Source organism: Pantherophis guttatus, chromosome 6 (assembly GCF_059756535.1).
Source record: "Pantherophis guttatus breed Tessera chromosome 6, ASM5975653v1, whole genome shotgun sequence".
In the NCBI taxonomy this organism is placed as follows: Eukaryota; Metazoa; Chordata; class Lepidosauria; order Squamata; family Colubridae; genus Pantherophis; species Pantherophis guttatus.
In genome coordinates this window covers 81,507,149-81,532,365 of record NC_142068.1, presented here as the reverse complement: position 1 = coordinate 81,532,365, position 25,217 = coordinate 81,507,149, and the positions used below count along the sequence as shown (strand labels likewise).

At 39.7% G+C, this 25,217-nt stretch overlaps 2 protein-coding genes across 4 annotated transcripts in view; one reads left to right on the top strand and one right to left on the bottom strand.

The window, feature by feature from the left end:
- CTNNA3 (catenin alpha 3) overlaps positions 1 to 25,217 on the bottom strand; it is a 957,874-nt gene that overhangs the window by 554,654 nt on the left and 378,003 nt on the right. The window lies entirely within an intron of this gene.
- LRRTM3 (leucine rich repeat transmembrane neuronal 3) overlaps positions 4,300 to 25,217 on the top strand; it is a 124,135-nt gene continuing 103,217 nt past the window's right edge. Inside the window, exons 1-2 of the mRNA XM_034438684.3 lie at positions 4,300 to 4,890; positions 5,261 to 6,792. Of these exons, the coding sequence (XP_034294575.2) occupies positions 4,887 to 4,890; positions 5,261 to 6,792 (1,536 nt within the window). The 5' untranslated portion in view covers positions 4,300 to 4,886. The remainder of the gene's footprint in view (positions 4,891 to 5,260; positions 6,793 to 25,217) is intronic.

Below are 25,217 nucleotides of genomic sequence, written 5' to 3'. Positions count from 1 at the left end.
ACTTGTATAACTCTTTTTAAATATTTTTGTCCGCAGTCTTTTCATATTGTCTTATGTCTCTGTTCAATATTTCAAGAACTAAAATAAGCAAAAGAGGGGACAAAGGACAACTTTGCCGTGTTCCTTTTTGTATCTCACATGCTTTGGTTAAACCAGCATTAATGATTATTTGTACCATCTGTGAAGTATAAATCAATTTCACCCATTTTATAAAATTTTCTCCATAATTCCAAAACCAGTTCAAAAGAAAACTCAGTTCCAATTGTCAAAAACCTTCTCTGCATCTAAAAAGATTGATGCGACTTTTTTTTCGTTGTTCCAAATATTCCAAAAATATCTAACATAGTTTTAACATTATCTTTCAACTAACTTTTAGCTAAAAAGTTAGTTGAAAGATGTCATGATCCTCATGAATAAATTTTTGCAAAGTTATTTTCTGTCGCCACACTATGGAGAATAGATAGAATTCTTTATTGGCCAAGTGTGATTGGACACAAAAGGAATTTGTCTTTGGTGCATATGCTCTCAGTGTACATAAAAAGACAAGATACATTCGTCAAGAATCATAAGGTACAACACTTAATGATAGTCATAGGGTACAAATAAGCAATCGAATCATACTAGGAAACAATCAATATAAATCATAAGGTATTTAGGTATTAATGTTATATTAGCCTCTTTCTGGATCTCTGGCATCTTTCCTCCCTGTAGAATACAATCCATCATGGTTTGTAAAAGTTCTTTCCTCAAAACACATATAATACAAACTCGATAGTCCATCTGATTTAGGCATTTTTCTTGGTATACTTTTTTCACTTGCTTCTGAAACTTCCCTTATTATTATAAGTCTCTTTATAATTTCTCTTTGTTCTTTGTGGGTGCTCCATCACTGGAGGTTTTCAAAAATAGATTGACCAGGACAGCATAAGGTCTTGAGCAAGAGGTTGGATAAGAAGACCTCTGAGATTCCTTCCAACCAAAATGATTCTATGTTCCATGCTCCTCTGTAATTGTTGGTAAATTTTGCTTTATAAGATATTCATCTATTTTCTCCAATGGAATATCATATCAGTGTCAAAATTGTGACCATGTGACTGTAGGTGATCGTGTGATGGTTGTGAGTAGTGAAAGTGTGAGTACAGATTGTAAATCACTTACTCTGAGGCTGTCACAACTTTGAACTGTTCTTAAACAAATGGTTATAGGTCAAGGACTACATGTATTCCAACAAATCTATCATATTCATCATTAATAAAAGTCCTGGGTTTAATAGAGGATTAATATACAAAATGACTCCATTTCTTTTTTTTAAGCTGTGCTGAAATAAATTCTTCACTTAACTTTTTATAGTCAAATATTTTATATATTTTTTCCTGATATAAGTCTCTTGTAGGCAAATTATGTCTTGCTTTACTTTTTTTTTAATAATGAAATATTTCTTTCCTCTTTTGAGGAACATTTGCTCCATTTATATTCCATGTTAAACACTTGTAATCCATAGTTCAGCCCAAAATTTAGGAAAGTCCACATCTGTAGCGCCTAATTTAGTAATATTTTTTTCCAATTCCTGTAGCGTAGTGTCCTGTTATGTAGTTTCCTCTGAAACCTCCATTTCCATCTCCTCCAATTCTCATTTATATCTTTCTTAAAAAAAAAAAAAAAAAAACCTCTTATCTTCAGAACTGAATTCAGTCTAAATCTCTATTGAAAGGTAAAAATGATGCCTTCCAATTTATTCCACTGAAATGGGATCTTTTTTCTCTTTTAGGTTTTTAGCCAAAAAAGGTACATTCTTTTCTCTTATACAGAATTCTAATAAGAATCTCTTTCAAAACAAATATTGAACTGGGCATGGCTAGTCTAGTGAAGAGAAGGACCAGGGGAGACATGAAAGCAATGTTCCAATATTTGAGGGGCTGCCACAGAGAGGAAGTGGGTCAAGCTATTCTCCAAGGCACTTGAAAGCCAGACAAGGAATAATGGATGGAAACTGAACAAGGAGAGGTTCAACCTGGAAACAAGGAGAAACTTTCTGACAGTGAGAGCAATCAACCAATGGAACAGCTTGTCTTCAGAAGTCGTGGGAGCTTCATCACCGGAAGCTTTTTTTTTTTTTTAATTTGATTTATATGCCGCCCTTCTCCGAAGACTCAGGGCGGCTTACAATGTGCTCAGCAATAGCCTTCATCCTTTTGTATATTTATACAAAGTCAGCTTATTGCCCCCACAAACTGGGTCCTCATTTCACCTACCTTAGAAAGGATGGAAGGCTGAGTCAACCTTGAGCCTTGGCGAGATTCGAACCCTGCAGTAATTGCAGGCAGCTGGTCTTAATAAGCTTAATAACAGGGTGCCTTAAACCCCTGTACTACCAAGGCTCTTTGAAGAAGAGACTGGACTGCCATCTGTCAAAAATGGTGTAGGGTCTGCTTGGGTGGGGGGTTAGACTAGATGACATACAAGGTCCTTTCCAACTCTGTTAATCTGTTAAGAATCTGTTAAAATATGTCTTCAACTGTCATTTTCAAGCTTGTGTTAAAATCCTGCTCTAGGACTTGATCTCTTGTCTTCTTTCTAACAAAATCTATCAAAATTTCCCTAGGGAAGACTCCCACCTAAATTAATGGACAGGATAAACAAAGAGGGGCTTCACTTTTGCAAATCCTTAAGTATCCATGTTTCTCTTGGACATGGTGGGCGATCAAGAAGGAGCAGGAAAGCTGCATTGCACGCCAGCACTTTTTGTATGCCAGAATAAAGTCCATTTTATCATTCTATAAACATACTCAAGTTAATAAAAATGGCACAGAGTTCACATTTGGCATTACAAAACTAAAGTAAACAGATCCCGAATTGTAATAATAAAGTTATTTTTTAAAAAGGGTGCCAAACTAACAGCCTGAACAGAAACTGAGCAGCTACAGGTTCAGCTTTGCCTCATGCCCTCCAGCTACAGTCAGATAATGGTGGAACAGGTGCTCTGCAGCAAAATTTCAGGATGAGATGAGATGAGATGATATTATTTCTAGGTGGAATCTCTCCTTGGTCAGTTTCCATCCATTATTCCTTGTCTGGCCTTCAGGTGCCTTGATAAATAGCTTCCCTCTGTGGCAGCCCCACAAATATTGGAACACTGCTATCATGTCTCCCCTAGTCCTTCTCTTCACTAGACTAGCCATGCCCAATTCCTGTAACCATTCTTCATATGTTTTAGTCTCCAGTCCCCTAATCAACCTGGTTGCTCTTCTCTGAACTTTTTCTAGAGTCTCAACATCTTTTTTATAATGTGGTGACCAAAACTGGATGCGGTATTATAGGTGAGGTCTTACTAAGGCTTTATAGAGTGGTATTAATGTCTCATGTGATCTTGATTGAATCCTTCTGGTAATGCAATTTAGGATTGCATTGGCTTTTTTGGCTGCCGCTGCACACTGCTGGCTCATATTTAGCTAATTGTCCAATAAGACTCCAAGATCCCTCTCACAGTTACTGCTATTAAGCCTGGTTTCACCCAATCTATATGTGTACTTTTGGTTTTTTTTGCCTAAATGTAAGACTTTACTTTTCTCTACATTGAATTTCATTTTGTCAGATAGGGCCCAGTCTTCACTCCTTGAGCCTGTCTTCTAAGGTGTTGGCTATTCCTGCCAGCTTAGTATCATCTGCAAATTTGGTAAGTTCCCCTTCTATTCCCTCCTCTAAGTAGCCCTCAGATATTAGGGCAGATTTGTATGGGAGTCCTGTAGCTTTAATGATTAGGTAAAACATTCAGAATGACCCCTTCAGCGCAGAGAGTGAGTCTACAGACAAGCAAAAGTTATTGTCCTGTTGCTCACCAAGCCTTTAGTTTCTCATGATACTCATCAAACATATCCAATAACAAAGGAATAACCTGGATTAGTTGTGTTTCAAAATCACTTTACAGAGAGAGGTGTTTGATTGCATTCCTGGTTGAGGCGCAAGATATGTATGCATTACTTGTGCGCTGCCTTCATGCCTAAATGAAAAGTGACAATTGTGCTTCATGCTCACAAAAAGTCCCAGCAGCAGATGTTGAACACAAAAGGCTCGGCTAAATTATCTAAGGGGAGGAGGGGAAGGAGGGCGCAGCCAAAACTACTGTTTCACTAGAGCACGGCGAGGTTGTCCAGTCTGCTGCTATTTAGTGACCCAGAACAATCACTCATTTCCCAGCCCAGAGCTAATTCATTTGCAAGATTGAAAAAAGAACGGGGGTGGGGGGGGGAGAGAGAGAGAGAGAGAAAGAAAGAAAGAAAAGGAAGGAGGCATTTCTGCACATGCCCATAATATTCTTCACCACTGGGGGCAGCTTTACATAAGACTGCATTGACTGAAACCAAAGCAACAGTCAGAGAAGCTTTTCGGAGTGACAGGATGCAGAAGTGAACAGTGCTTGTTCATTGTACCGGGTCATCCTGGCTTCTCTGCTTCAACGCAGCTTCCTTAGCCTGATTGAGGGTGCAGACTATGAGTACTGGGCTGCCCAGTGGAATACAGATGGGTGAATTCAGACAGCTGAGCGTCACTTGGAGGGACCTCTCAAGCTTTGCGACGGGAGATTTGAAAGAAGCCGAGTCTACGATGTAAAGATTCCAAACCGCATCACCCATGAAGACCCTATCACCTCGGAAGAACTTGACTTTCTCCTGCCAATGCTGGGTTGGGATTTATTTGCTCTTGGGATGTTCTGCTTGCCTGGCAAAGGATAATGATCCAAAATCGGTCCATTTCCCAGGAGGTCCAATTTTGCTTCCTGGGTATCAGCAAAGCTTGACTCACCAAAGAACAGCTGACAGGGGCTGTCATGTTTGTGGCCCCTAGGAAAAAGCAAAAGAGCTAAGGACGACCTTTGAAAACACAAAAGGATGGGTATGTTTCCATTTCATTCTTTTCTAGTAAGCCTAACAGCAATCTCTGCAATGCTTCTGTATTAATCACCCTGTAGATTGGCCTCTGTGCAAGCTTACGACTGGAGATACATTTCGGTGTGTGATTCAGTTTGGCTCTGTCTGGCTTACACGGGTTCTTTCTTTCTCTTTATTAGATTTGTCGCCTTAAAATAGGGCAGGGGGGGGTGGGTTATGGGGGAGGGAGTAAAATAAAACTGCTTGCAAAGTACTTCTTCTGCGGGAGGGTTTTTTTTTCCCTCTTTATTGTGGTAGCCTTTCTGAGCATGACTGACAAATATTTGGACTGTTTTTTTGGGGGGATAACTTTTCTAAGTTATTTCTATTTCCAGGTTTCAATGTATTTAGGCTACTGAGCGGATCAGCAGTAGCCCTGGTAATAGCTCCCACTGTGTTACTGACAATGCTTTCGTCTGCTGAACGAGGATGCCCGAAGGGCTGTAGGTGTGAAGGCAAAATGGTATATTGCGAGTCCCAGAAATTACAAGAGATACCCTCCAGTATATCAGCTGGTTGTTTAGGTTTGTCCTTGCGGTACAACAGCCTTCAAAAACTAAAATACAACCAATTTAAAGGTCTTAATCAACTTACCTGGCTCTACTTAGACCACAATCATATCGGCAGCATTGATGAAAACGCTTTCAATGGAATACGCAGACTGAAAGAGTTAATTCTGAGTTCCAACAGAATTGCCTTTTTTCTTAATAACACCTTCAGACCGGTAACAAACCTCCGAAATTTGGATCTCTCCTACAATCAGCTGCATTCCCTGGGAGCAGAGCAATTCAGAGGCTTAAGGAAGCTGCTGAGTTTACACCTGAGATCCAACTCCCTGAGAACGATCCCAGTCCGGATTTTCCAGGACTGTAGGAACCTGGAACTCTTAGACCTGGGTTACAACAGGATCCGAAGCCTTGCAAGGAATGTCTTTGCTGGCATGATCAGGCTGAAAGAGCTGCACCTGGAGCACAATCAGTTTTCTAAGCTTAACTTGGCACTTTTTCCAAGGCTGGTCAGCCTACAGAACCTTTATTTACAGTGGAATAAAATCAGTGTTATAGGACAAACCATGTCTTGGACTTGGAGCTCATTACAAAGGCTTGATTTATCAGGAAATGAAATAGAAGCTTTCAGTGGACCAAGTGTTTTCCAGTGTGTGCCCAATTTGCAGCGCCTCAACCTGGATTCCAACAAGCTCACATTTATTGGCCAAGAGATTTTGGATTCCTGGATATCTCTGAACGACATCAGCCTCGCTGGGAATATATGGGAATGCAGCAGAAACATTTGCTCCCTGGTAAACTGGCTTAAAAGTTTCAAAGGGCTGAGGGAAAATACAATTATTTGTGCCAGCCCCAAAGAACTGCAAGGGGTGAATGTTATAGATGCCGTGAAAAATTATAGCATCTGTGGCAAAAGTACTACAGAAAGGTTTGACATGCCACAGGCTCCCCCCAAGCCCACCTTTAAACCAAAAGTCATCCGGCCTAAGCATGACAGCCAGCCTCCCCTGCCCCCCACCACAGGGGTCCCCGAGGCCAGCTCCGGGCCCGAGCACAGCACTGAGCAGATCTCCTTCCATAAAATCATTGCTGGGAGTGTGGCCCTCTTCTTATCCGTGCTTGTGATCCTGCTGGTCATCTACGTGTCCTGGAAGCACTACCCTGCCAGCATGAAGCAATTGCAGCAACGCTCTCTAATGCGACGGCACAGGAAAAAGAAACGACAGTCGCTAAAGCAGATGACTCCAACCACCCAGGAATTTTATGTTGACTATAAGCCCACCAACAGCGAGACCAGCGAGATGTTGCTGAACGGGACGGGACCTTGTACCTACAGCAAAGGAGGCTCCAGGGAATGCGAGGTAGGAACTGCTCTCTGTATTTTTAAACACTGTTTGGGTTGAACTTCTTTCACTTTTCAGCTACAACCTGTCATATCAGGTGTCCTCCAGTCAGTGCAGGTTAGCCTTTCCCTTATGCTTTTTTTTTTTTTAAAGCTTTCCTCCCTTCACAAGGAACCCTGTGAAGTCTGGGCTCAGGTTTACCCAGCCTCTGTTGTACAGCCACTTTACTCCTTTTATCTGTTTGACTGTTTTTACCCACAGACAGAAAACTTTTCTCACACATCCAAAACAGCTGCAGTGCTGGGTCGTTCCCATCCAAACGTGGAAGGGTCCCCCTCCCTAAGCAACATGTTTGTGTGCAAAGATTAAGGATGGGGAAGAACGGTGCAAAAGTAGACCGAATGCTGAAATTCACAACATGCTTCAAGGGCGATCTATAATGCCAGGTGTGCTGTAGCTTCATAGACATTCCAGGACTTGCGTTGGCTTAGGATGGTGCAGGGACAACCCTGGGAGAATGCTTGATTTCTATCTAGTGCAAGGCATCTAAGAAGCCTGGTGTTAAAGCAGCCTCCAGAGCTATCCACGTTGGGAGAAAGGGGAATCGGTTGGCTAAGCGAAGGGGTGAGTGGGAATCATACCTTTCAAAAGAAGGGGTGGAACAGGGTAAGATTCACTGTGCAGCTCTCAGCACAATACAGTTTGCAGAACTGATAACTTCCAATGGAAAACTGACTGTGGTGTTTTTAAATCAAAGATCCTAGTGTGTCTCCCTTCTCACATGCCTTTCAGAAAATAGTCAAAAGGCATTCATTGAAAGAGGGGTCCGAATTCCTTACTGATGCAATTAGAGGAGCTAAAATGTACAGTTGCAAAGGGTAAAGCCACTTCCGGCATAGACTTGCTCATTAGATATTCCGTTTTCATCTGTGTCAAAGGCATTAATGTGATTGACGATGGAGTCCTTAAATCTGTCATTTTTTTTCTTCCTTCAGAAAAAAATGCAACATTGTCTTCAGTGGTTTCAATTATGCAATATGCCATTTTGGGTATTTAGAAAGCTGATGGGAGCTACATTTTAAATACAGCACAGCAAAAGGGAGAAGCTTGCAGGGAAACTGGGACCTTTGCCAATCCAAGGGAAAGCACATCCGAAGGATTCTCTTTAGGAAAAGTCAATGGATCAATAGGCAAAGCAGAGGAGGAAGGGATCAATCAGTGCTGAATTACATTTTATAGACATGTTTTATTTATCTAATGTATTTGTGATGGGAATCATGATGATGGGCACGGATAATTCAGGGCATCCACCTCAAATTGTTCTGAGAATTTTAAAAATGCACCAATGTCTTCTCCTCTTGACATTTTCTTACAAATTACAGTCAATGAGTCCCTTGCAGAGATAGTTTTATTTGTTTATAATAGGTGGTAAAGAACTTCACCGCCTCTATTGCATAACTTGATTTAGCTTTATATGCTGCCCATTTCTGACCACTTGGGAGAGGGGGGTTCTATAAAGCAGATGCACTGCAGCAATTGAGAAAAAAAGGCATCCATATTCTCTGGCCATCTCTGATTTTCGGGGGGGGAGGGGAGGAATAAATAAAATCACCCGAAATGTTCCAGCAATGTGAGCACGTCTATCTTAAAGTGACTTTCGGGTAATAAAATGGCTTTTTTTTTTAAATGAGAAAGAACTGGAAAGGAAGAGAATCTGCTTCATAATATGGAACATACATTTGTTGAAAGCTGAGAATCAAATAATTCAGCCAAATTGGCCAAATATGCATAGATTGCTTTATACAACACATGTGATTTCCTAATATTTCATAGCCTTTCTGAAATACATACTACATGACCATCAAGATGTATAGCTTGTGTACCATCAGAGGACCAACATGTAACTAAATGTATATACCCACCTTGGCTTGCTGTAAAAATCTTGAACACTAAAGATATCTATGTACCCTGTATGAATCAAAGGTTATACCACTAGCTGTTTATATTCAAAATGTAAAATAATAATAATAATAATACTATCAGGAATGATGCACTAAAAATGTTCGGCTAGCTTTTGACTCTTAATTTGCATTAATTGCATACTTCAGCATGCTGGGCAGAGACCATTTTGACATGAAAACATGGCAATATTTTTTTCCAAGTCTTCGTGTTTTCCATTATGCTAAAAAGCAAAATGCGGGGAGTGTATTTGAATATAGTATATTTTTGAAGGAAACCCCTCATTGGAATAGGCCTGTAGCCTCCTATGCAGAAAACTCAAAGAATAGAATAATGTGCCATTTGAGAAGTTGTCAGAGGTGGGAGGGATTTTTTAAAAGAAAAGTGATGAGAATATTGATGTTTGACAAATGTCAGAGTGGAATATTAACGTTAATAGCTCCTCATCCTAACAAGGTGGAATTAATATGGGGAAAAATAATATCCTGACATGTAGAAAGTCAATTAACTGTATTTTCATTGGAAGGACTTCTTGCGTTTAGATATGCAGATGAGAGTGTTATTATGGCTACAGCTCTCTTAAAAAGAAACTGCTGGCTGATTGTGCAGCTTCCACCAAACCCTGCCAATAACCTCGATCTACAGAATTTTTTAAAACAAGCAACATTTAATAAAATTGGATCCAGGTGCTGAAAACTGAAAATAAGGCTTTAATTCATTATTTTGTGTAACAGGCAAAAAAAAAGTAGCCAATGGTTTCCATCCTGTGTCTTGCCAAGATGAACACAGCTTCCTTTCACATAGCTTTCATAGTAGGCAGCAGAAAGGATTCTGGCAGGTAACTGCTTGACACAGGGAGATGGAGGACTGCACCTCCAATCCTCTTATGTCGAGCTAAGTAATATCTGGGAATCTTGAACTGTTTTGTGCAACATCACCCTATGTTTATTATAATGGAATTAAAGTTCTCCTGGCTTATTAATGGGGATGATGGACACACAGCTCTGCTATATCTTGGGGGATACAAGCATTACTACAAGGCCATTCTTTCCTCATGGGAAAAACTGGCCCAGTGAAAGATCGCAAAATCACAAATATGGCAGCAAAGGCTATGGCAAATGCATTTTTTCTTGACATGCTATGCAGTGGTTTCTGCACATGTATATATATTTATGGGGGAAGACCTACACAAGATATGTTATTGTTATATACATACATACATACATACATACATACATACATACATACATACATACATACATACATACATATATATATATATATATATATATATATATATATATATATATAAATATATATATATATAGTTAATGGTAGGAGAAAAGATTAAGATACAGCAATGTTTCCCAATCTTGTTGACTTTAATACCAGAAAAAGAGCTCTGGTGGCTCAGCAGACTAACATCCACTATTATTAACATCCACTTACATCTGCTGCCTACAATTACTGCAAGTTCAAATCTCACCAGGCTCAAGGTTGACTCAGCCTTCCATCCTTTCTAAGGTAGGTAAAATGAGGATCCAGATTATGGGGGCAATAAACTGACTTTGTATAAATATACAAAAGTATGAAGACTATTGCTTAACACATTGTAAGCCGCCCTGAGTCTCCGGAGAAGGGCGGCATATAAATCAAATTTAAAAAAAAGAAAGAAAGAAAGAAATAGACTTTCTGGCTGAGGAATTCTGGGATTGAAGGCCACACATTTTAAAGTCACCAAGATTGAGTAACACTGGAATAATTTTCATAACAAACTTTAGCTACTAAATTCACTAAGATCAGACTTCAGCAAACAAATGGATTTTTTTTTAAAGGGGAATAGAACTAATAAGATCAGAAGAAAAAGGAAATTATCAACAGATATAAATCTATTTCGAAGTCTTCAAGGTATCAGTTGCCAGGTAGGGGCAAACCTTACACACAACTCATTATCATTATCATGACCTGCCATTCAGCCATCACCTTTGAAAATTAAAGGGTAATTGACTAAAGCCAATACTAATTGGACTAATAAAGTCTATTATGGGCTATACCAGGGGTCAGCAACTTGCAGCTCCGAAGCCGCATGCGGCTCTTTGGGCCCTCTGCTGTGGCTCCCTGTCAGGTGATGCTACCATTGGCTGGCCCCACCCCTCGCCCTCCCCTCCCAGTCACTCCTCGCCTGGCCTGAGAAGGTAAGGGCGACGGCGGGGGATGGAGAAGCGGCCAGGGCAGAGACAGAGAGATACAGAGAAAGGGGGGGAGAAAGAGACATAGAGAGATACAGAGAGAGTGGGGAGAGAGGGAGGGAGGGAAGAGAGAGAGATGTCAAAAGGATTGTGTGGTTCCTGGTTTTTTTTAACAACTGGTTCTCTGCCCTAATGACCGGCTGGGTATGCATGGCTGGGGGGGGGGGTCATGTGACTGGCGGAAGTGAGTGACATCAAGTTGGCCACGCCCACCCAGGTTTTGTGGCTCCCGGTGTTTTCTTTTCTGTGGGAAACAGGTCCAAATGGCTCTTTGAGTATTTAAGGTTGTAGATCCCTGGACTATACCGAGGGGTTTTCCTCATCCCACTCACTGTATAAGTTCAGAAATCCTCACACTTCATGAAGATAATTGGCCATTGCCACAATCTTTTATTTTCTCCTTTGCAATATAATAAAGCTAAAATGGGGAGGAAAATCACTTGCAAGTGGGCAAATCTGCAGGCTAAATTGGAGTAAATAGTATTAGCAAGGAGAATTCATGGAATATATGTTTGCAAAAAAGGAGAGAGCTGGGAATGTGCTTGAGGAAAGAGTATGAAAGCAGAGATTATGGCATGAAAGACAGAAGTAGGAGAAATGAGACAAAGACCAAGTACTTAATAGAAAGCAAGAACATCCAATTTTTTTAAATTACCTGTGATGACACACATAAACATGGAACACAACCTTAATCACATAGTTGCCGCTCCCATGTTGACTTTCCCCCCCTCCCCATATCCTTGATTTATCTTCTTTAAACTAGAGCAAATTGTAACTAATTCAAGGACAACATGACATAGAAAGTAAGGAAGATGACCTTGACAGAAATATGGAAGAATCATTATTGTCTAGGTAAAAGGGGCTTATTTTTTTAAGTCCTGACAAATAAGTTAAAATTCAGAAATGACTTAGACAGACATTTCTTTCACTAGGGTATAAGAAGGAGGAGGAGATACGGTGCGACTAGATTTCCAAGATTCTGTTAATAATCTCAAGAGAAGTAGCTATAACCTTCCTGTGGAGATTGTTTCCTAGTCCGATGTACTGTGTGTGTCTGATTCTTAATTAGTAAGGACAAATATTTGAACAATTTATTAGCCAAACCTCCCAACTCTCTCATGACAAGTAAAATATCAAGGAAATTAGATTCCAGAATATACCGAGAATATGAGGAGGAACAGAGGAATCACAAAATATGGTAAAAAAAAAAAAAAAAAGTCAAGAAGAAGGCACTTGTGATAATGCAACTGGCACTATGTCCATTTTACACCTCTTTAGCAATTGGAACACTGCCATTGATACCAAAAGGAGAGCAACTAAGTGCTGAGTGAAATGAGCAGACAAAGTTAGTCTTTCCCCTTTTCCAACTTCTGATAGACCCTTTTTCTCACACATCCCATTCTCTCTATCAACCAACAGGAGACTGTTATGAAAGAGGAGCTAAGTCATACAAAGGATCTAAATTGCCCGGAGAGGCCTCTTGAGCTAGGACAAAGCACATATGTTGCATGGATTCAGGTTGTCCATCTTTTACTTAAGGACCAAAACATCCTTCTTATTTGTAAATTAGGAAATTGACTTCATAGAATGGTATAGAAATGCCTTCTTTTTCATGTGATTCTACATAGCTCTATTTTTAAGAGGAACAAATTGGCTCAAATCTTATTCAACTAGAAGCCAAAGCTACTCCAGTGCTACTACATAGCACTGAGTCCTGCTGGAGAAGGGCGGTATAAAAATCAAATAAAAATAAATAAATAAAATAAATATGAAACATGAAGAAAGCTTCAGTCTTAAATGCCTCAGGATGTAAACTAGCTAGAAATCTCTTTCCTTTAACTCTTTCATGAGCTCCCACGTGTCTTTCAGTATTTTGTTCCTACTTGGAAAGGTGTTCATTGGCCCACCAGACAGACTGAATCTTCATCTCCACAAATGGTCTGCTGACAGAGGAGAAAATCTGATCTTGGATATCCCATCCCCAATTCTATAAAAATTATCTTAGAATCTTGAACTCCCCAATATTGTAATTTAACATTAATAGTGAATTAATAAAAGGGTTGAGAGCAGTGGTGGAATTCAATTTTTTTTACTATTGGTTCTGTGGGCGTGACTTGGTGGGCATGGCAGGGGAAGGATACTGCAAAATCTCCATTCCTACCCTGCTCCAGGGGAAGGATACTGCAAAATCTCCATTCCCACCCCGCTCCAGGGGAAGGATACTGCAAAATCCCCATTCTCTCCCCACTCCTGAGGGAAGGATATTGCAAAATGTCCATTCCCACCCCACTCTGGGGCCAGCCAGAGGTGGTATTTGCCGGTTCTCCAAACTACTCAAAATTTCCGCTACTGGTTCTCCAGAACCTGTCAGAACCTGCTGAATAGCACCCCTGGTTGGGAGGGATGTTACTGTCAGATTGTAACAGGTTTTTGATTCGCAAATTGCAAATTGCCCCAGGCCAGGAAACAAAAAGGAAGAATGAACAACATTGCTTTTTCATTCCCTGTTCTGCTGAAACTAGATTGCCACAACTTCTGCAAGCTGTTTTATGCCAATAGTAGAAGTCAGTGGGATTTAACAACCACATCACTGAAATATTCACTTAACTCATATAGCACCAAAAGTACACATGTTTTTCTATTGCAAACATATTCTTACTTGAAGACATCAATTGTTTTCAGAAAAAATTTCCCTGGAAATTATTTCCATTTCTATGCAGGTTTAGAGAACCAGTGGACGAAGTAATTAAAGACACCAGGTTAGAAACTGAGAGGAAGTGAGTTCTAGTCCCATTTTAGGCATGAAGTCAATTGAGTGACCTTGGCCAGTCACTTTCTCTCAGCCCTAAGAAGGAAACAATGGCAAAACCACTTGCCAAAATGTTGCCAAGAAAACTGTGTGGATTAATCCATGCCATCACCAGATCAGGCACCAACACTGATCCAAAGGAAGAGAAGAAAGAGTTTAAAAAGTGTTGAATTAGGTAGTACACACTATGCTGCAAATTAAAATAATTTCAGATATACCCCAGTACACAGCAATCATATGAGTGAAATGATCAGTGTGAGCATTGCTATTCCCAAATAGTTACTAAGGACAGCTTTAATGAATTATTTTCAATTAGTAAACTAAACTTAGAACTAAAGGCAAATATATATACATATGGTCTCCAAAATGAGTGCTTGAGATAATTACTTTATACTAACTCTAATATAATTCACTAGTGATCTTTATGATAGGTACACATATTTAGATAAATATTCTAACAACCAAATTTTCACAGAAAAGTAGTGACATCCAGTGGCAATATTAAATAAAGCAGATGACAATGATAGCTTTTTATATTTTGATGGCTGCTTTGCTCCCCTTCAGAAATTATAAATTTGAGTCATCTCATTTTCTCCAACCCCCTGCTTCAATCACACTAAAAGCATACACTCCCCTGTATTAGAGATGTAAACTAAGTTAGGGCACCAAAGAGGTAAAATCTTCTTTAAAAATTGTAGACAAGGAAGTGTTATTAACCCGTTTTTATTAGAGGCTTGATATTTTGCAAAATCTTGAAAATTACAACCTTCGCTTTTTCAGATTTTTTTTATCTTTATATTTTTATAAATAACTCAAAATGGTGAACCGACCTAATACTCCTGGCTCCTCCTATGTTCTCCCCATCAACCCTGTGATTGAGAGTTGGGCTGAGTCACCCAACCAGCTTTCATGTCCATTGTCTAAGGAAGGACTAGAAGTCACTGTCTCCCAGTTTCTAGCCTGGTGCCTTAACTACTACAACAAACCATAGTCCACTTTCTTTCTAATATTCTCTCTCTCTCTCTCTCTCCCTCCCTCGCTCCCTCTTTCCCTCTCTCTCTCTCCCTCTCCCTCTCCCTCCCCCTCTCCCCCTTTCTCTCCCTCCCTCTCCTTCCCCGTCTCCTTCCCCCTCTCCCCCTTCCTCTATGTGTATGTGTTTGTGCGTGTGTGTTTTAATATTTGAAGACTTGACATGCAGTCCTATAAACAGATGGAAAAACATTGGTGTATCTGAAAAAAAGTTAGTTACAAATATATAGCAAATATAGTGCTCATATATACGTTAGGCCAAGACTTAACATGTCTTTAATTTGTACTGGGCCAACAAAATAATAATCAGAAAAAGCATAGCATAGCATTCAGAAACAAATTTTGTCAGCAAAATGTACAATATCTGGAGTTGTCATTTTTGTCTTTCAGATATAGTAAACATATACTAAGCATCCATCCAACGTTTCTCATATTTTCTGCAGTCGTGGACCACTCAACATACTATAGATATATTATGACTATAGGCCAGTGAGCTTAACATTGTAGTAGTGAAGTTAATGGAAAAAAGATTAACAAACATTTAAACAACCTGATGGAGTCATGGCTTTACTGAGGGCAGATCATGTCAAACTAATCTGATTGACTTTTTTTAACCATGTCACAAATGTTTTGGACAAAGGTGATGTTGTGGACAAAGCCTATCTTGATTTTAGCAAACCAAATAATACAATTCCACATAATATGCTCATTAAAAAAGTTGTATTGTACAACCTAGGACTTAAGCATTGGGTGTTTCAACAGATAGGAAGTTGGCTCAGGGATAGGTCCCAGTGTGTGATTACTAATGGGGCACTGTCTGCACCAGTGGTGGGTTTCCATTTTTTTTACTACCGGTTCTGTGGGCGTGGCTTGGTGGGCATGGCTTGGTGGGCGTGGCAAGGGAAGGATACTGTAAAATCTCCATTCCCACCCCACTCCAGGGGAAGGTTTCTGCAAAATCCCCATTTCCTCCACATCAGCTGGGACTTGGGAGGCAGAGAATAGATGGGGGCAGGCAGGGCCAGTCAGAATTTTTACTACCGGTTCTCTGAACTACTCGAAATTTCCGCTACCGGTTCTCCAGAACTGGTCAGAACCTGCTGAAACCCATCTCTGGTCTGCACACAGACCAGTCACAAACAGTGTACAATAAGGCTCAGTCCTAAATCTCAGCCGTCCTGTACGGCAAGTATATACGCGGCTCAGGAGAGGTGGAGACTATGGGTCACATGCTCCTTAGATGTTCTTTTATACAGAGATTAGGAAAAAAAACATATTCTGCCAATAGCTGCTAGGTATCCTGGCTGTTCTGACACTCCCTATCTTCAGTGGCTGCTTAAGGATGAACAGTCCATAACTACAGGGCATGTGGCTAGATTCTGCACAGCAGCACTGGGGATTTGTCGCAAACACATGTCTTCTCCACCATAGTTATGTCACGTAACAATTGTGGCAAACCCTTTGTACTGCTTAGTCATTTCCCTTTTAGTGTTGAACCTATAGCGGGTCACACAGTTTAGGGATTGCAACTATCATATATTAATCATAATCATAAGTTTATTTGTCAAGCATATATAAGGTAACAGGTAAAAGTATAAACATAATTTGAATACATGAACAGAGTAAGTAAAAAGGAATATTAGGTCAGGGACATTCATATTATTATTCATATTATTTATATTATTCAGACCATGTATAATTGACACTGGATTTTATTATAGATTGTAGTTGTTATTTATTATTTTATACTAGAATTTTTAAGTGTATATATACTGAGTGCTTTTATTTGTTCTGGTTCTCTGGTTCTCTGTTCTGGTTAAGACTGTAATAATACATAGTTGTTGTTGTCAGTCCTAAATCCTATTCTGTTCAATATGTTTGTAAGTGGGTATTACAGAAGAATTGCTAGGTAAGGTTTATCTTTTTGCTGATGACACAAAGATGTGTAATAGAATTGATGTTCCTGGGGGTATACGTAGCATGGGACATGATTTGTCATGCCTGGAAAATTGGTAAAAAAAAAAAAATGTGGAAACTGCAGTTCAATGTTTCTAAATGTAAGATCATGCACTTAGAGGAAAAAGTATTCTCTGGCAGGGTACAGTATTATGGGTACAGTGTTAGACAGAATAACAGAAGAAAGGGATTTAGATGTGCCCACAGCAGATGACTACAAAATGAGCACACAGTGTGGCCGGAGAGCTGTGAAGACAAAACAAAATTCTGGGATACATCACTAGAGGCAGAAATGGTATTCAGCCGGTTCAGACCGGATCAGGCGAACCGGTAGCGCTGACGATCAGCTGGCCCCGCCCATCCATCCCCTCCCTATCCTGTCCTTTATTTCCTTCTTTCTGGCTCAGCTGATTCGTGTGGCACAGCTGATTTCTGCGCCTCCGCTGTTCTACTTACCGGGGCTGCCTTAGAAGGTAAGCAGCTGAGCTTCAAATTGCTATATTTTGAATGCTGTGCTCAAGCGTGTTAGGCGCGCAAAGTGCGCGCTCATCAAACCAGTTGTTAAACCGGTTGCATCCCACCACTGACTAGAGGGATAACCAGCAGGAAAAAGGAGTTCCTAATCCCACTATATAGAACTTTAGTCAGAACCCATTTGGAATACAGTTGAAAAAAGATATCGCTAAGATTGAGTGAGTCCAGAAATGGACACAAAAATGATGCAAGGTCTGAGGGACAAAACCAGGAGAGATTGAAAGAATTGAATATATACAGCTTGGAGGATAGAAGGGAAAGGAAGAACATGACTGAAACCTTTAAAGATATTAAGGGTATGGATAAGGTTCGAGAAAGCAGTATTTTCAGTATTGAGCAAAAATCAAGAACACTGGGGCCTCAACAACCTCAATCTGACAGGAGGGAAGTTCTAAAGTCATGTTAGAAAGTATTATTTCATAGAAGGAGTAGTGAAAGCTTGGAACCAACTTCCAGTGGAGGCAGTGGGTCAATCATCAGTAACTGAGTTTAAGCTTGCTTGGGATAAACACATGTCCATCTTCCAAAAAAATTTAAAAAAGAACTCAAAAGACAAATTCAATGGACTAGTAGGTCTTTTTCTGCTGTCAATTTTCTATATTTCTATACATTCAGCATAGCGGTGGGTTTCACATATTCTTACTACCAGTTTGCCATGTGTGTGTGCCTTCTGCGCATGTGCCCGGCCTTCCACATATCGCATAGGACATCTTTATGTTGGGGTGGGTGGGCAGGCCCACCCGTGGTCTCCGCTACCAGTCCGCCCAAACTGGTATGAACCGGCTGAATACCACCACTGATTCAGCAAACAGAGGCACTACCCAATTAAAGATTTCCTCTATGCTTTTATGTTTTTTGGCAAACAGAATAATAGTTGTAACTCATTAATTATGCCTTCCGAACCCTTCCCTTTTAAAGGCCTTTTTAAATTAAACTTCCATATTTATATTTTATCTTAATTTTACATCCTGTGATGAAGTTACACAGATCCTATTTTAGAACAATGGTTGGGATGATCAAACCGAATTCATCATAATGAGCAAAACATGAACTTCAGTTGTTATCTGGGATTGAAGCTAACTGAGATTAAGGAAATTATCATCTGTTGTAGAATGGACATGATCCATGTCCTTCCTGGAAAATTTGGCCAGCTTGGTTGCTTGTAAGTAGCTGGATCAGGGAAACTATCCATGCCAATTTGAGGGAGAGGATCAGAGGTGATATTCAGCTGGTTTGGACCGGTTCACCTGAACCGGTAGTGGAAATTGCGGGTGGGCCCCAGGCGGGCACACACATAAAGTGAGTGTGCGCATGCAGGGCAAACTGATAGTAACATAATGTGAAACCCACTGCTGGAAGGGATAATGGGGACTAATAAAAAATGGTTGTCCAATCTCTCTTGAAGGAACCCTCCCTTACAACTTTCCTTTGGGGCTTTCTAGAATAAACTAGAATGGTCTTTCTCTCCCCCTACAGACACACAATCTCTCACCTATAAATTGGGATCATTCCACTTATCTTCAACACCAGTTTCCAAACAGCACTACTACTAAATTTGATCTGCCTCTCTCATAATAATGAGGACATCATTCTTTCCTTCACCTCCCTCACCCCTTCTTCTCCACAAAATGGCAACAATAGTGGAGGTCACCATTCTCACTTATTCTCTTATCATACTCACTAATCCTCTCCATCATTTCTATTGACTTTCTCCTCCAGTCTCATTCACACACAATGACCTATTATTGTCACCGTTTACCTCTTTCTCACATCTGCTCACAGTCTCTCCACCCCAGCTACGTGCCACCATTTCTGGTTTCTAACGTTGTTTACACCACAGGTTCTGTATTCTATTATTTGAGAACCTCTTGAAACCATACAGAAGGATCCCTCAAGGTCAGTCAAGATTAGTTTTTTTCAGGATTTAACTCTTTCTTAAATGAATAAATAAAGCTTTATTTAGTTATGTATAAATATGCCATGCAAAACAGAGTGGAAAATTGATTTGTAAAGCAAGTAACATAGAAAAATATTCTTTGAATATATTAATTTTAATAAATGCGATTTAAAAGTTCTTGTTCTTTCTGATGTTACGCTAATGTAGCAACAACAAATGATCCACTATTGTGAGGATGTATGGCACTGAGTCTCAGCTAGTATGCTCCCCCCCACCCCCCACTTGATGATTTGCAACAAAATCTAGTTTTCTGTGTTCTCCAATAATGAAAGTCTAATTTACTGTACCTCGGCTATATCCCAGTTCATTAAATCAAGATGGCTAATGTTACTTTTGCTACATCAAAAAAAATAAAAAAAATAAATGTTTTCTAAATGATTCTAGCTCTAGATGTGTGAACTTCAAATCCCAGAATTGGAATTCCTGGCTGGGAGATTCTGGGAGTTGAAATGCATACATCTTAACATTGCTAAAGTTGAGAATCACTGCTGTAAACAAAGCCATCCAAAAGTTGATGAGATCTGTTGCCAAATTAAGAACGTATTCAGACGTTGTTTTGTTTGGTTTTGCTGTTCGTGTTTTGCTCATTTATTTGAATTGCCTTTTGTATTAATCAATTATGTTTAAGTTTCCTCAGTGTTTTGGGAGAGTACTTTTATTGTATATTGTACATGTGAATTTTCATATGACTTGTGAACCTGATTAGCGCAAGGATGAATAGGTCAAAAAGGAGCCTATTCCTTCCTCTTTGAGACTTTTCATTTGTTGTAAACATTACAGGTGTTTAACATCTGCATAGGTTGCGACCTCCAAAGATGAAGCAAACTAATCAACAATGTTCTGTGGCCTACCAGATGCTTCACAGAGACAGTTTTGTAAGCTATAGATTGGCTTTAAAATAAATAATATATAAAGTTTGCCAACTCTCTCTGATCAATGGGGTAGATCTGGCTGGCTGTATTAAATTGAGGGATGAGGTGGTTCAGTAGCTAAGATGCTGAGTTTGTCAATCAAAAGGTCGGCAGTACAATGGTTCGAATCCCTAGAGTCGCATAACGGGGTGAGCTCCTGATACTTGTCCCAGCTTCTGCCAACCTAGCAGTTCAAAAGTATGTAAAAATGCAAGTAGAAAAATGAGGACCACCTTTGGTGGGAAGATAACAGCGTTCCGTGCGCCTTTGGCATTTAGTCATGCTGGCCACATGACCACGGAGACATCTTTGGACAGTGCTGGCTCTTTGGCTTTGAAATGGAGATGAGCACTGCCCCCTAGAGTCGGGAATGACTAGCACATATGCGCGAGGGGAACCTTTACCTTTACCTTATTAAATTGGTTGGATACAAATGATCTAAGTTTGAGTTAAACATTAATGATAGGTTTAAAGAATAAATTGACTAGTATTCTTAATAATTCACTGAACTGAACATTTGAGAAGAGATAAAGTGACTTCTGTTCTCAACTCATCAATTGCCAAACATATAGCCTATAGGTACATAACACAACTTACCTAGTAACCGGGAGCCCAGATTGGTCCTTATAATGAAAAAGGTCTTACAAAGGACAAGTTCATTTGATGTCCTTAGTTTTCTCTAAATATGCACCCTCACTCCTCAAAGTAATTAAGTAGGTACTTTGAGCATGTCTTACAATGTTCTTACTGAATGGGCAAGTTCAATTTTGGCAAGGCAATACCTAAATGTATCCTAGTGTTATGTCATATAGGACTCTGTAGGTCATCACCAGCACTATAACAATAGCAATATCACTTAAGACTTATATACTGCCTCAAAGAGCTTTACAGCACTCTCTGGACAGTTTACAATGTCAGCATATTGCCCCCAACCATCTGGGTCCTCATTTTACTGATCTTGGAAGGATGGAGCTGGTCAGGATTGAACTCCTGGCTACGAGCAGAGTTAGCCTGCAATACTAACCACTGCATCACTGTGGCGCCTATGAATTGAGTCTAGAAGTCCTTTGCTAACCAATGCAGTAGTGATGTTATAAGATTGTCCACTCAACACTTTTGGGGCAACTACAGCTTGTAGGCTATGTCGAAGGCTGCCCCATGTAAAGCATAGAGTTTTATTTTTATTTTTAAAAATTTTTTGCATAATTTTACAATTGTAACTGCTTTTTCATATATCTTTTTATGATCTATAAGCCACCTAGAGTTGCCTTATTGGGGAGATGGGCAGCATATATATTTAATAAATAAATAAATAATAATGCAATTCAACCAAATGGTGATTAAAGCATGAGTTATTTGTCAAGGCATTATTTAATTTCACAATGAGAGCAGGAAACAAAAAAATGTTTTTATAGAAATGATTGCATGCATTTTTTCACTTTAAACTTTCAGTTAATGTTGCTTTGTTTATTAATCTGTAGTCTAAGGAGGTTTACTCAAACACGAAATGAGACATAGCAGTCACTAGAAGTGGGCAGGATACAGTTCTTATTAATAGATACGAATGAGTATTTATCTCTTGAGGGGGACGGCTATTTCCCCCAAGGAGGAGAATATAAATGGATAAATGATTCATATTTTCACCTCTTAAAATGAATGAAATGGCCATTACTAGGCATATCAATAGAGTTTTAAAAATAAATGTGACACATTCGACAGTGATTCGGAAGATATTTTGCCACATACATTATTTGTCCTTGCAAAAGAATTTATCTGTGGTAAGGTATAAAAAGGTGTTTCTATTCCTAGGTAAATTGATTTTGGTTAATACTTCTATGAACTGTATTTCAACTGTCATGGCTTTCTTATTACTTACTGTACAGGTTTGTATACTATTTCGGCTTTTTTTTTTTTTAACTAAACCACAAATAATTCTATTCAATTACAATATTATGGCCAACATTATGACAAATTTCAACTATGCATCCCGATGTAGCCTTATGGTACTGGTAGGTTAAATTTAATATTCAGCCAAACCTAGTTCTTTTTATTGTTGATGCTGGAAAGAAAAAAGTACCTTGATTTTGTTTAGTTGAAATTTGGTTTCATCTATGGTTCACTCGAACTATGGTGCTGAAGAAGACTCTTGCGAGTCCCTTGGACTGCAAGGCGAGCAAACCGGTCAGTCCTAGAGGAGATCAACCCTGAATGCTCTTCAGAAGGCCAGATCTTGAAGATGAAACTCAAATACTTTGGCCACACAATGAGAAGGAAGGACTCACTGGAGAAGAGCCTAATGCTAGGAACGATTGAGGGCAAAAGAAGGGGATGGCAGAGAATGAGGTGGCTGGATGGTGTCACTGAAGCAGTCAGCATGAGCTTAAATAGTCTCCGGGGGATGGTAGAGGAAAGGAGGGCCTGGAGCAGGGGTCAGCAACCTGTGGCTCTGGAGCCACATGTGGCTCTTTCACCCCTCTACTGCGGCTCCCTGTCACTCAAAATATGCGTCACAACCGCCGATGTGCGACACCCATTGGCATGTGATTTATTGAGCTTTTCAAACCCTGGTAGGCCAACCATGGATAAATCCAAGGAAAGAAAAGTTTCAGAAGAAAACAGAACATTTAATTCAACTACATATGCTAGTTTTGTGGCCACTCAAGAAATAGTCAGGCACGGGAAGGGTTTTATGGCTCCCAGTGCTTTATTTTCTGTGGAAAACAGGTCCAAATGGCTCTTTGAGTGTTTAAGGTTGCAGACCCCTGATCTGGAAGAACAATGTCCATGGTGTCGCGATGGGTCGGACATGACTTCGCAACTAACAACAACAACATGGTTCACTCATAATTTCATCTCCTTTTCTTTGAGGCATTAGCATTAAATATAGTTCATGATACAGAGCCATTGTAGTGTAGTGATTAAGGCTTCAGGCCAGAAACCAGGATATTGTGAGTTCTAGTCTCACCTTAGGAACAATGCCAGCAGGGAGACCTTGTACCAGTCACACTTTCTCAACCCTAAGGAGGAGGCAATGTCAAATCACTTTTGAAATCTTGCCAAGAAAACTGCAGGGCTTGTCCAGGCAGTTGCCACATTACCAACTTGCAAACACACATAACCTTAAAAAAATAAAGTCTTCTTCAAGTTGACTTCACTTTCTAACGGTATCATATATGTGGAAATACCTACACAGGGTAGTGGTCTTCCGGGTGCAATTCAAGGTGTTGGTTGCCACCTTTAAAGTGCTCCATGGCATGGGCCCTGGGTATCTATGAGACCGCCTTCTGCCAACGATAGCCTCCCATCAACTGGTATGCTCCCACAGAGAGGGGCTCCTCCGGGTGCTGTCAGCAAGACAATGTCGGCTGATGACCCCTAGGGGGACAGCATTCTCTGTGGGGGGCCCCACCTTCTGGAATGAGCTGCCCCCAGAGATTCGTAGGATTCCCGACCTGCGTACCTTTCGCCGTGCCCTAAAACATTACTATTCCAACAAGCAGGGCTGGCCTAAATAATAATAATATTTTTACTATTTTAATGGGTTGTTTTATTAGAATTTTCGGCCAATTGATTTAATTGTTTTAAATTGTTTTTAATTTTTCTACGTCATGGTTTTATTTCTGGCTGTACACCACCCTGAGTCCTTCAGGAGAAGGGCGGTATAGAAATTTAAATAAATAAATAAATAAATAAATAAATAAATAAACTGTTCCAAGTAGGGTGGTTTTTTGTAGAGTCAAAATGTTCAAGTCCGGTAAATTTAGAATTTCTAAATAACGAGGTAGCCCTTTGGGTATTGCTCCAAGGGCTCCAATTACAATCGGGACAACACACGATTTCTTCTTCCACAGTCGCTCAACTTCAATTTGCAAGTCCCGGTACTTTGTGATTTTTTCTTGCTGCTTATCTTCAATCCGTGCATCACCCGGTATTGCAATGTCAATGAACCATACTTTTTTCTTTTCAACTATTGTTATGTCAGGTGTGTTGTGGACCAAGTGCCTGTCAGTCTGAATCCTGAAGTCCCACAAAATCATCATCATCATCATCGTCGTTATTATTATTATTATTATTATTATTATTATTATTATTATTATTATTATTTTAATTTAAAAAATTCTGACTGCATAGGCAGCTTTTGCAGTTGGGCGACAACAGCAAAATTTTGATTGCTAATGCCATTCGCTTCTCTTCCGAGAAATACTTTAGAACCAAAGTGGAATTCTACAGCTGCTGTTATACTGGCAAATTTAAGGAGGGGGGAAGAGAAAGAGAGACAGGAAGAGGGAGAAGGAGAGAGAGACCACATCATTGACTTGATTACTGCTGTAATATCCATGGTTGCTGATTTGTTTTTCTGAGTTTGCTCTGTGTATCTAGTTCCATCTCTATACAAATTCTTTTAGGCAACAGCCATGGTGATAAAACAAGACGACATCCCATTCTGGCCCAACTTGCTGAGCTGAGCAAAATTGTTTTTTTTAATAAATGTACAAGCAGTGGATTCTTTGAGGTCCATCTGGCTACTCCCAACAGTTAAAACAAATAATGAAAATTTCAATGGTATTTAGCATCCTACGTGACACAATGAGAGGGAGGGAGGAAAACGATGGAATAAGGACTCCTGCCTTGAGCAGGGAGTTGGACTAACGCCAAGATCTCCTCCAGCCCTCTGATTCTACGATTTTAAAAGTGTTTAAAAATAAAGAATAAACTCAGTACCTACAATCAGATTTCCTCCTTCCATAAATGTTTTGATACCATTATTACTAGAATATTGGTAATACTTTCAGAAAAACATGGATAGAAAGCAGATTTTCAGGGGGAAATGCTATTTCAGAAGGCAGGACACTGCCTAGTGGAAATGTATATTTTACTATATATTTCATATTACTTACCACCAATTTCCCTGGGAGAGGGGCTCTGGGTGGTATACAATATAATCAATAACATTAACATTAAAATCCAAATAATGTAAGATTAAAGAATTATGCATTACAATATTTCAAAAGGTGAAAAATTCCAAGATGGGGTGCTTA